General features: G+C 41.1%; 1 protein-coding gene across 2 annotated transcripts in view; it reads right to left on the reverse strand.

Moving 5' to 3' along the window:
* Window positions 1-1,127: 1,127 nt before the first annotated feature.
* Window positions 1,128-13,467, reverse strand: part of Lpgat1 (lysophosphatidylglycerol acyltransferase 1) — a 51,858-nt gene continuing 39,518 nt past the window's right edge. For both annotated transcript variants that reach the window (XM_059281090.1, XM_059281091.1), the window contains exons 7-8: window positions 3,560-3,666; window positions 1,128-1,477 (exon numbers count right to left, since the gene is read on the reverse strand). In XM_059281090.1, the coding sequence (XP_059137073.1) occupies window positions 1,326-1,477; window positions 3,560-3,666 (259 nt within the window). In that variant the 3' untranslated portion in view covers window positions 1,128-1,325. The remainder of the gene's footprint in view (window positions 1,478-3,559; window positions 3,667-13,467) is intronic.

The raw sequence follows: 13,467 nt of genomic DNA on the forward strand, positions 1-13,467 counted from the left end.
AGAATACTGCTGACTTGCAAGCTTAGGAACTTCACCACCCTGAACAAACCCTCTGTCTCAGTACTGATGCAGTACCTGCACTTTTTGCAAAGTTCAGTTCTCCTAGGAGGTAAACCACATGAACACAATGACAAATTTAAAACTTCTTCTGGACTCTGCCCTCTTCAAGGACAGCTGGAAGAGACTGGGAAGTGCACTGAGCTGCTGTGCCCTGGTCCTGCCGCCCTGAGAGGGGCAGCTGCTTGACGCTATTGACAGAACACACTGATGTCTGCACAGACTCTGGGGGCCACAGGAGGCCCTGTCAATACTGCAAGCCAATGTCTGGTTCTACCTTTTATTTCCTAATAAGCTAGTCTATTTCCCTTAAACTGGTCATTTAAATGTTTTACGTTAATTTGCTTTAACTGCCCCCAAATACATTTGGTGCTACTATGTCAAAATTGGGGGTGGGGGGAATCCAGCTACCAACAGGGGAATGAGGTCAGGGAGGTGACCAATGAAGATGGTGCTGGAGCGTATCATGGGCAAGCACGCAGACAGGAAAGCCTCCTGGGAGCCTGCTCACAGGTGAGGCTTCCCTTTGTGTCAGGCTGGGTTACTATCCTTCGCTATATTTGCATCTGATAAAAGTGCATTTTGTAAAATACAATATTCATTCTATGATGTGCCTTCTATACAAAAAGAGAAAGTGGGTGCTCCCCTCTCCCAACAGAAGGGAAACACTAGCACATGTAAACACGGTGCTGGGCTGAGCTAGCCTTTCTGGGGACACAGTGATCAGGTGTACAGTGGACACTGCTCCCCACAGAATGCCAACGCTGTACCTCAGCCAGGGTTGAGGACTGCAGCTTGCTAGATAAGCAGACCAGTCCTCAGGACTTACCCACCAGCTCTCCAGGCTACCAGTACCTCAGCATGATGGGTGGACACATTAATGTTGTGAAGCTCTGCCTTAATAAAGAGGAGCACAGCTTCTGAACAGGGGCATGACCAAGGGCATCTGGTGGCAACAGTTTCTTTTGGAGTCTTCTAGGATGATTTTATGATTTCCTCTTCTCCCAGTGTGATGCTTGCATAAACATATGGTAGAGTGTATCTCTTTAAAACACGAAAAGTTCTTAAAATATATTAGCACATCATTGTATTACTGATCCTCATTGTAGTAGAGTTTTAAAATATCCCAAAGGGGGATAAACATTAATCCATCCATTTGAATTTCCTTTGCTTTTTATATATTTTGATTTATATATTTAGATTTGCACATGTAAAATAATGCACATGTATGAAGTCTGAACTCCTATGTGGTAAGTCCAAGTCAGTTCCTAAAATAGGCAATGGTAAAAATACTGAATGATGTGGTACCACAGGTAGCCTGACAAAAACGCGAAGGACTGAATGAGGAATATCCACATGTTGCTGAGGGTCATCTCCCTGGAAACAGCTTCCTTCTGGCCCTGGAGAGGAGGAAAGGCCCCTAGAAGACAAGACAGAAAGTGATGCATTTCCCTGCAGAACAGGTCTCCTGAAATAAAGCTGAGTGCTCACCCACCGTTAGGTTTTTCTGTGAATTGCCCTACTTTGCAGAGATTTCTTCTGACACATAATTTTTAAGCTACCTAGCCTTTGCCAAGCACTCTTCTACCCACTGGGTGAATGACTCAGTCATCAGCATCCACCCCAGATCAGAAACAATGCCACCCTCTGGCCTCTGTTCCCTCTTCCAGTCTGCAATTGTCTATCTGCTTTCCTTCTCTGGGTTTGCCCACTGTCCATCTCCACTGGAGTCAATCTGTGAGAACAGGCATTCAGGTTGCCTGCTCCCCACTGGACAGTTACATTTCTCCAGTGGTCAGATACAGTATCTGTGAAATTGACATCTAATAATTTCTGAAATAGCATTTTTTTTTTTGCCATGAAAGTGGTTACATAACACTGATATTCTCAAAATACAGTAAGGTTTACAAAATATATCTTCATAACAAGAAAGAGAATACAAAGAAAACATATCTAAATTTTTTTTTTCTGGAAAGGAAAGCTAGATGGCTTTGGTTCAGTGTTATGGAGATCATCTACCACTCTTGCATTCCAGTCTTTGTCCTTGCTGATAATCCCCAGGATAAGCTGGCTCATAAAGGGATTTGCTGCTCACAAGCAATTCACAGGGGCATTTCCCAGTCTCTAGGTCTGGTATGCAGGTGGCCTTTTTCAAGAGGCTCACCATTGTTGCTACAACTTAGGCACTATCAGAAGGCAAGAGACTAAGGGGTGGGAGTATGGTCTATTCTCTGATCACCTGAGCTGCCTGCTCAGCCTTGAATTAACCCTGCCCCACCTGTCCTGTTGTTTCAGCCTGTAACACAGCAACTTGTGAAAGCATGTTGGTTGTGCCAACCAATGTTAATTTTCTTTCCAACTTCCTTCCTTCTTCCTTCTCTCCTGTTTTTCTCTTTATATTGTTTGTTTTGTGTTTTGGTGCTTGGGACTCAATTTAGAGCCTCACACATACTGGGCAAGTACTCTACCACTGAGCCACACTTCCAGCCTGAGTTTTAATTTTTATTTAGAGACAAAATCTCAGAAAGTTAACGAAGAAGGCTTTGAACTTGGGATACTCCTGCCTCAATCTCCCAGGCCTGGGCTACCAGGACCAGCTTCACTGTAGTTCTTAATATAAAAGAGGTAAGAATAGATTCCTTTCCCTCCCAAGGAGAAATAACAACTTTGAACCCTGAAAATAGTAAACTATATCCTTTCTTGTAAAAAAAAAAAAAAGGAATCCTGACTCTTCTGCTTCCTGTTGAGAGAAGGATGTTTGCTACAACCGCTTTCTGCTTTGACACAGGCCCGAAGCAACGAGGCCAAGTGACCATGAGCTAAAACCATGCAGCAGGATGAGTATCTCCATGGAAGGGAGGGAAAAGCAAGTAGAAATGCAGTTCACATGACCTCCAATGACTATAATGTCAGAACAGGACTGTTATTTAGCCTCCCTATAACCTCCAATAACTACAGGTTTGCCTGAAGTTGTCCGCATTCCTGTGTCCTTGAGTCAATCCCTGTGTGACATGCTTATCACTCCATTCTGTGCCAGGGCTGATGAAGTAAGAACCTAAATACATCAACACAAATTTTCTTTCCATAAATTCTAAGTTGAAATTCTTACATACAGAATGACTTTGATTTCTAATCTAAACAACTGAAAAGGATCTGAACAGACAGCCCAGAGGTTAAGAGCTTCTGATGCTACTCAGAGGACCTGAGTTTGGTTCCTAGCACCCACATCACGTGGCTCACATCATCTGTAGCTCCAGCTCCAGGGATTCTGAAGCCTCTGGCCTCCTCCGGCACCTGTATTCGTGTGCATATAACCACATGCAGACACACACACACACACACACACACACACACACACACACACACACACCTACATATAATTAGAAATAAAATTAAATATTTTGAAGACAAAAATAAATAATTGGGAAATGTTTGTCCTCTAAAGCACATGTTTAGCATCTTTGGTAATTTCAGAAATGTGTATAAGGAGGATACTGTGTACCTGTTTTGTAAAAATGTGACAAGAGGTCCTCCTTTTCAATAAACCGTTGATAGAGCCAACTGGTGAGGTCATCAGTCTCCAAGGGCACATCTTTAATTGGAAAAATCCTATTAAGATTTAGAAAAAAAAAAAAAAGAACTACTTTAATTCAGAAATGAAAACCACTCAGAACCTAACTTAGCTTTATTAATGAGTCACATACACACAAAAAGATTTAAATGCTAGGCAAACAATGTACCTTAGCAATGTTGCTTCACGAGAAAGTGAGAACCAGATAAAATCTACCAAAACTGATGGCTTTTCACTAAGTATATCAATACTGGCTTTATAAACAGAGAAATTTTAAAAATGAGTTATTTATTTTATTTTATGTGTATGAGTGTTTCGTTCACATGTCTGTGCATCATGTGAATGCCTGGTGCCTGGGGAGGTCAGCAGAGGGCACTGGGTGCCCTGGAATTGGAATTATGGACAGTTGTGAGCTATCATGTGAGTGCTGGATATCAAACCTGCAAGAACAAGTGTTCTTAACTAATGAGCCATCTCTCCAGCCTCCTCACTTTCAATGATACTGGGGATCAAACCCAAGGCCTTCAACGTGCTAGGTCATCACTCTACTCCTGAGCTATATCCTCTTTCACCTGATCAAAATGATTTTTGTATGTCTGTTCAGTCTTTCGAGACAGGGTTTCTCTGTGTAGTCCTGGCTGTCCTGGAACTAGCTCTGTGGACTAGCCTGGCCTTGAACTCACAGAGATCCACCTGCCTGTGCCTCCTGAGTGCTGGGATTAAAGGCGTGTGCCACCACTGCCCGGCTGACCAAAGAGATTTTTAAAGTAGAGCAACCCAGAAGGCTCTCAGTTAGCTAAGCGTGGTGGCTCATGCCTGTAATCCCAGCACTCCAGAAACTGAGGCAGCCTGGGTAACACAGTGAGGTCCAGATCAGTGCAGGCTGCAGGGACTCTATAAACAAAGCAGAAGACTACCATTTAGTGTGGTGTGGTCAGTGGTGCTTCCCAACTAGCCACAGTAGTTCCTGGGGATCCATCCATGAGTCCTCTTAGCGTTTAGCAATTTTGTGCTTTTATTTAACATTCATCTTAGCACAATATTCAAAATAATGACAATCATAATTGAGTGATAGTCTATGATTCTGGTTTTTGCATTGCAATCACTGTAGTAGCATTTTACTACCATAAAAGTAAAAGGCTGGAGAAGGGAACAGAGCATGCTTCAGAGAAAAGTATACTTAAGTTCAAGACTTAGCCATGAACTTCCCTGTGGCTTTAATACTGACTTTTTATAAAGGCAGAGTGGTTCATAGTGATCAATTCTGTACAAAACGTAGTTAGTAGATGGCACTGAGGAGGGACTAACAGCAGGAGCTCCCCTCCAGGAGCACGGGATGCTTTTCCTTTACAGCTTTTCACCCGAGAACAGTTCTCAGCTAACATCATACAGAGGGTGAACCTACACAGAAGTGTGTTGTTAGCTGAATAACTAGAAGACATGGTTAACTGCAGCACAGTGAGGAATCCTTAAAGGAGAATGGCAGAGTGGGAGCCACAGCTTGAATACAAACCCCACCACACCTCTGTGTGAATGGGGCAGACTCCAAGCAAAATAAAGCCCGTGATTCTTGCCAGCACGGGTCTGGGCACAGGAAATTCAGTTATTTGTTTCTGTCTCCTTTCTCCCATTTAAATGCCCTTACAATGCCCATTTACTTTATCTTGGTACTAAGGTATGCCTTAAAACCAAAAATTAAAACTGAAAAATCAGGTTTTACCTTTAAGTGAAGGGTGCTATACATTTCTGAGGTTTAGCTTTCAGATGATGTAATACTTCTTGAAACGATTCTGCAGCATTAGTACTACTTTTTAAAATGTTTACTTCTATCTTGCAATAGCATCTAAATATTTACATTACTTTTTGATCTCTAAAAAATACTATTTCTACCTTGTTTGCCCTCAAAATTTTGTATAATAGAAAAGGATTCTCTAGGGAAAAAATAAAAAGCCACTCAAAGCAAAGGCTGCAAACGTGCTGCCGTCCAGCCACCCAGTCCCAGCACCCCTGTCACGAAGCCTCAGGAGCCTGCCTCCACGCTGCTCTCTCGGGCACAGTGGGCTCAGAGCAGGACTGAGAAGATGGAAATGAGAGCTACAGTAAGGAGAAGCTTCAGAGAGCTTCTTGGAAAAATTAACCTACTTTGTCACCTGTTATCGTTCATAGTCCAAGCTCTTGGATCTCTGGGCCAGCTGGTAAGGATGAGACCAATACGTGAAGAAGGGCAGCACTGGCACAGGAAGCCTGAGCTGTGAGGTTAACTGGATCACAAAGCTTGATCTATTTGGATGTCAGTTATGTGAGCCGATTCCCCGATTATTAGAAGAGAATTCTGTTTGAACCAGGTTTTTCATTACCTAGAGACATAAATATTTGGCCTAACTTTTAACTGTAAAGGCTTCTATCTCATAGGTCTAAGAACTCACCTTATTTGGCTCAAGAGAACTGGTACTCCGTGCATGTGATCCCTTGCCGTATTAGAGGATTACTCATTTTAATATTTTAATCCTGTGGTAACCTAACAACCACAATAAAGAAGTAGATTGCTCTTGAGAGTGGGCATTTGGTCTGCCCTCCTGGCTGTGTTTTAGTCAAGTGACTGTCCAGGCAGCTCTGGGCAGAGGTGAGATCAAGGCTCAGTCCTCACACTACCCTCCATGTTGCTACCCATTTAAAGTGCACAGATAACCCATCAATCACACTGTTCTGTCAGGAATTCATTCATTCTATCTTAGAGCACTTACAAATTACACTTTAAAAATAGACATAGAACGAGGCTGGAGAGATGGCTCAGAGGTTAAGAGCACTGACTGCTCTTCCAGAGGACCTGTGTTCAATTCCCAGCATCCACATGACAGCTCACAGCTGTCTGTAACTCCAGTTCTAGGGGACCCGACACCCATGGCAAAATACCAATGCACATAAAATAAAAAATAAATAAGAAAAACTCTGCAATTAAAAACAAACAAATAAGACCTAGAACAATGTTTTGCTTAACAGATGGCACTCTCTACATCCGAGTTAGTATATTTGAATTTTTAAGCCATGAAGACTATAAAATGTGAGCCAACAAACCACATAATTCACTCCTCATTCAGTTATGCCAACTACATGGAAGAAACTAATCAGGGAGAGAGGCTCTGAGATAAACAGTCTCTCCTAACTTTATGAAGCTGATTATCTAGCAGAGGAATGAAAAAAGCAAGCCAGCCAAATATGTAAGCATTTTACTTTGAAGAATGTTGGCTGAGTTTAAACGAGGAATGAACATTTGCTCATGGTAAAGGACATGAAAGAACCACCACTTGAGGACTGTCTAGAAGAACAAGACTCAGAATTTTAAAAAAGTTCTAAGTACCACATGCTTAGTTTTCAAAAGTTAAAGCAATTGTAAGGCAGACAACGACAATCCCTTCCCTCCCCAGACCCTGCTTTCAGACACAGTCTCTCCCAACTGTTTCTTTCACTGTCATTTAGGTATTATTTGTAAGTGTGTGAAAACTGTCATTTCTAGATTACTCTGCTTCCCTTGAGAATAAGGACCTGGCCATCTTATACCATTTCCTCTTCTCCTTTATACAGTCTATGATCACACTTATTGGTTTACAGCCTATTTATGTCTTTTCCATTTTTCAAACTGTGCTGTAACATAGAATACAGTACAGTGTCAAAAAATAGGTCTGCTGAGTTGAACTGACAATAATACGTCAGTGAAAAACTTGATGAGTGCTACATATAGACAGCTATCTCTTCTGATATAGATTTTAGTCTTTCCTCAATTATTTAAGAGTAAGGTAAATAAAAATTTAGACAAAAGACCTGAGTAGCACATGGTGGCTCACAATCATCCATAACTCCAGTTCTAGAACACCCTTTTCTGACTTCTATACGTTCCAGGCACACACATGGTACACATACATACATGCAGTCAAAATACTCATATACATAAAACAAATAAATCTCCATGTTTTGAGATAGTATCTCACAATAGTTGTTTGCTTTTTTTTTTTTTTTTAAGACAAGCTCTCACTTGGTAGCACAGGCTGGCCTGGAACTGACTATGTAGCTCAGACTAGTCTTGAATTCCTGGTCCTTCGGCCTCTATCTCCCAAGTGCTAAGATTATAGGTCCTGTGTCCATGCTGGCTCAGATTAAACAATGATTATCAATGACAGCTATGCTCAACCAATAATCAACTAAAACATAAGCCCTAAGACTTTTTATATTTCAGGCATACTATCTTCTATAAAACTAAATTAAGCTCATAAGGTCCCCCTCTTCTTGAGAATTTATACACAGTTAATGGTTGATGGGAAAGGACAGACATTCTCTTCAGTGCCCACGCTCCTATATACACACCTTTACTCTATGCTCCTGTAACTCAAACACATACAAAATGAAATGAAAATAAAAATAAAGACATGAAAGTAGAAGAGGTGATGGTCGGGAAGAGGAAGCAGGATCAGTGGGAGTGAGAGAACAAGAGAAGGTATTGGAAGGAGAATATGATCAAAAGATACATGTACATGAAAACATCACAATGAAACCCATTATTATGTATAATTAATAGGTGCTAACAACAAAAATTTTGAATACTGCCAGGTATGGTGATGCACACCTTTAACTACAGCACTAGGGAGCTAGAAGCAGATGGGTCTCTGTGAGTTAGAGGCTAGCCTGGTCTACAAAGTGAGTTCCAGTCTAGCCAGGGTTACATACCAAGACCCTGCCTCAAAGCACAAAGAAAAAAACTGAATAGCAATAACACTTTGTTAGACTTTAAAGGGACTTAAAAGTGGAAAAGCCTGGCATGGTGGTGCAAGCCTTTAATCCCAATTACATTCAGGGTGCAGAGACAGTTGGATATCTGTGAGTTCAAGGCCAGCCAGTTTACAAAGCAAGTTCTAGCCCAGTCAGGGCCACATAGTGAGACAATGTATCTCACCCCTCCTTCATGTGGAAAACACCTGATGTGGTAGTTTGAATGTATTTGGTTCCCATAAGCTCATAGGGAGTGGCACTATTAGGAGGTATAGCTTTGTTGGAGTGGATATGGCCTTGTTAGAGGAAATGTGTCACTGTGCAGGTGGGTTTTAAGGTTTCCTATGCTCAGGATACTGCCCAGTGTCTCAGTCAACTTCCTGTTGCCTACAAGATATAGCCAGCACCTAGTCTGCCTGCTCACCATGCTCCCCACCATGATGATAATGGACTGAACCTCTGAAACTGTAAGTGAATCCCAATTAAATGTTTTCTTTATAAGAGTTGCTGTGGTCATAGTGTCTCTTCATGGCATAGAGACCCTAATGAAGACACCTGGAAACCCCCAGAGAGACAAGTGGAAGACACAGTTCATTTCCACTGTTTACACCTAGTCACTAAACAAACTATAATCTTCTATAAAGTATATGATGTCTAGAGGTGCATATTAATACTGCAGTGAATTAGCTTTACTGGCTGTAACTGTGGTTCTTTACTATGTGTGGTTAATTTCTGAGTTTCTTCAAGTTTTAGACTCAGATCAGGACTACACAACTGGTTCTCATGCCTTCATATGGGCAACAAGGCTTGCTTACACTATCTGGCCCATGGTGTAAGGCTTTCAGGCTTGGATTACGGCTTCTATGGTCAGCCTTTGGATTTGGATTTGGGCTGGAACTACTCTACTGGCTTTTCTGGGTCTCTAGCTTGTAGCCCACAAGACTCTGGGCCTTCTTAGCATCCATAATCAATTGAGCCAATTTCTTTATATACTTTTATGTATTCTATTAGTTCTGCTTCTTTTTTTTTTTTTTTTTTTTTTTTTTTTTGAGACAAGGTTTCTCTGTGTAGCCCTGCTGTTCTGGAATTCACCCTGTAGACCAGGCTGGCTTTGAACTCAGAGATCCATCTGCCTCTGCCTCCCAACTGCTGAGATTAAAAGCATGCTCCACCACACTCAGCTAGAATGGCTGACTCTTACCATGTTAATTCTAGTCGGACACTTATCTCAGAGTGTTGTCATAAAAATGTAAGCTCACTTTTAAATTACAGAAGAAAACACCATAACATGAAAATACAGACTATATAATTCGATATGTCAATATCGATATATGTCAATATCCTTCATTCAAAAAGGTCTATTTAGCATTTACTAAATGATATGCATCTAAAAATGAACTTACTAATTTTTTACAATAATCAAAGAACTTTTGCTGCAATTATCAAATAATCATTAAACCCAAATTCCTAATTTTGTGGGTAGATTCTTTTTTCAATTAGTAGTTTTAAATGAAAGGATATATGCATATTGTAAAAAGAACCTTAGTAATTCAATTACAAGTAAGAGCCTCTCTGCTGAATGGCATCTGTGTGGTGCTCCTTGTGCTGCCTGCCAATCAAACTATAAACAATGTTTTATTATGTTGGCTTTCAGGATGCTGTTCAGTTTTAGAGATGTTAATATGAAAAAATATGCATCATAATTTATGAAATAGGGTATATAATTTTTCACTTATTGTATGGTTTTCAGAATTTAATTTTGGTATTTATAATTCTAAAATATAAGAAGTACAATTAAAGAATCATTCCAAATCCACTGTTATGCATACTGGCTGCAAGGCAGCTACAGTTTTAAATTTGGGGTAGACTTGAAGGAAGTAAATTCATCATGCAGATTTCTGGGAGACTCTGTAAGAGGAAGCAGCCTGCAGAAAGGCCTGAGATTCCAACATGTCTGGCATGTATAGTAACAGCAAGAAGCTCAAATAGCCAAGGAGTGGGAGAAGAAGCATTAGGCGATGAGGTCTGAGGGAAGAAGCAGGTCAAGCACTGTACAACTTCCATGTTTTAGATGGGACATCACATGAGCTCAGGTACAAGTTGATATGATCTAGATTTCAAAAAGATCACTCTGGATATTAGATTGGAAATGCACACTAGAAGAATGTCTTAGTCACTGTTCTATTGCTGTGAAGAGATACCATGACCAAGGCAACTCTTACAAAACAAAGCATTTAATTGGGGGCTTGCTCACAGTTTCAGAGAGTTAGTCCATGATCATAGCAGAGAGCAGACAGACATGGCGCTGGAGCTGGAGCTGAGAGCTTTATGCTGTGATCCACAGGCAGAGTGAGACACTGGGCCTAGTGTACCTCCAGTGACACACCTCCTCCACCAAAGCATGTAAATATATGAGCCTACTGGGGGTGGGGTGGGGGCATTCTCATTTAAACCACAAGGGCAAAGGTGAAAACCAGGTGAGCCATTAAGAATAGTTATCTAGAAAAAGGCTAGAGGTGATGGTGGCTGGTGTCAGAGTGAAAAGAAATAGCCAGATTCAAGATACATATTTGAATTTAGAATCAAAAAGATTCCCTGACTGAATGGATATGAGATGTGAAAGAGAGGAGCCAAGGATGACTTCTTTTGTTCCCCCCTCATGTGTATGTGTGTATGCATATATGTGGACTCGTATGTGTAAGGGTGCATGTGTGTGCATGTGGAGGCCTAAAGGTGATGTCAGAGATCTTCCTCAATCACTCTCCAACTTGTTCACTGAGGCAGGGTCTTTCACCAGAACCCAGAGTGCAATGATATCATAAATCAGGCCAGCCAGCTTGCACTGCGGATCCCATCTCCCTCTCCTTGGATTACATTAGAGCTGCCACACCTGGCTTTTGCCCACGTGCTGGGGAGTCTCGACTCTAGTCCAAATGCTTGAATGGCAAAGGCTACCACTTGCTATTTCCCAGCATCTCTGAGGTTTCTTACCTGGAAACTGGAAGGGTGGGCACTGCACTGATAGCAGGAGGGAGGATGACATGTAGGTATTTAGGGAAGGCCACAGTTCGGTGGTAGAGATGACTACTGGGGTACTAGTGCAGCTATGCCAGCCATCAGACACAGTCATCCAAAATTAATACCTTGTCTTTGTCTGGAATCTGCCACCCTAAGTAAAGCAGTTGGACCTAGAGGTTTTAAGAGTAATGACACATTGCTCTTCAAATTGGATGCAAGGACTTGTGTGTTAACTTCCCTATAACCTCACTGATTTTTTTTTTTTTTTCAAGACAGGGTTTCCCTGTGTAGTTTTGGTGCCTGTCCTGGATCTCGCTCTGTAGACCAGGCTGGCCTCGAACTCACAGAGATCCACGTGCCTCTGCCTCCTGAGTACTGGGATTAAAGGCGTGTGCCACCACCGCCCGGCTAACCTCACTGATTTTTAAAAACTCTTTTGGTTACATTTAGTAATACATTAATTATTTAGTAATTTAGCAATACAATTACTAAATACAATACTCTGTTTTAAGATCAAAGCCATCATTTCTTTTCGTTAGCTAAACAAGACCTAAAGTGAATAAGGCAAATGCTAACATCTAAATGCTTTTGCTAATTAGCAGGAGCTTTTTTTTTTTTTTTTTTTTTTTGGCTTTTTGAGACAGGGTCTCTCTATGAAACCCTGACTATCTGGAACTTGCAATGTAGACTGTAGACTAGGCTGTGTAGATTGCTATGTTGATTCATTTGCCTCTGCCTCCTAAGCCGTGGGATTAAAGGCATGTGCCACCATACCCTGCCTGCATATTTATTTTAAAGTATTAAGTATTTCTTTCTAAATGAGTTCTCCTTCAAAACAGCAACAACAAAAACTAAAATTAAATTCTTGGTCAAGCTACCAAATAAAATGTCTTCTCCAAAGGAGCCAATGCTCTAATCAAACCAGGCATGAAAGCAATGCCTGGAGCTAGGGATGGACCTCGGTGGAGAGTGCCTCTGGCCTGCCTTCCTTCTCCAGCAATGCCTCAGTGTGGTGATATTTTGTTTGTAATTTAACAAATAAAGCTTACCTGAAGGTCAGAGTGGGGAGCTAAGCCACTAGTTAGCCATAGAGACCAGGCAGTAGTGGCACACACCTTTGATCCCAGCCCTTGGGAGGTGGAGACAGGAAGTGATATGGCTAGGTGGAGAGAGGAATATAAGACAGGAGGAGACAGGAGCTCAGCTCCCTCTCAGTCTGAGGATTCCCAGAGGTAAGAAGTCTCCCTAGTGGCCAGCTGCTCTGCTTCTCTGATCTTTCAGCTTTCACCCTGATATCTGACTTCAGGTTTTTATTATTAAGACCAATTAGGATTTGTGCTACACCTCAGCCTTCACTATTGCTCATGCCATTATGCTTAAAGTTTCAGTTTTTCTCAAGATTTAAACAATTAAAATGTAAGCTAATTCTGAACAAAAGGATCATCATCTCTAACACATTGTCCCATTTTGGAATAAAGCAGACCTTTATTTATATCAAGTGCAGGGGTTATTTTTGCTTTTATTCTTGTGAACATTCTACTCAGCAATTAAAATTTAATCATGTTACCAGGTGTGGTGGCACATATATTTAATCCCAGCACTCCAGAGGCAGAGGTAAAAACTATATGACTTTATAACTTCCAGACACCTTACCCTTTTTGGGGCTTAGTTTCCCTTGTAATTTCTTCACATTATAAAAGAGAAAAGAGATTTAACTCCATCAGTTATATTACACACACACACACACACACACACACACACACACACACACACACACACACGTTGCATTTTGAAACTTTGATTCTAATCAGAAATATCTCACCCTTGTTTAAATTAAAAAAAAAATAACCAAATGAATGAAAAACCTAAACTAAAACAGCTATTCTTTATCCTCAAATGGTACCTTTTGAGGTACCCTACAATGAAGTGCAGTCAGGCTATGGCTGACAGAGCCTCTTCCTGTGTATATAGTAGGCATTCACTACTTAAATAAAATATACAACACTTGCTAGGCATGGGAAAAACAAACAAAAACAAACAAACACAAAAAAATTTAAAAA

The sequence above is a fragment of the Peromyscus eremicus genome, chromosome 15 (assembly GCF_949786415.1).
Source record: "Peromyscus eremicus chromosome 15, PerEre_H2_v1, whole genome shotgun sequence".
In the NCBI taxonomy this organism is placed as follows: domain Eukaryota; kingdom Metazoa; phylum Chordata; class Mammalia; order Rodentia; family Cricetidae; genus Peromyscus; species Peromyscus eremicus.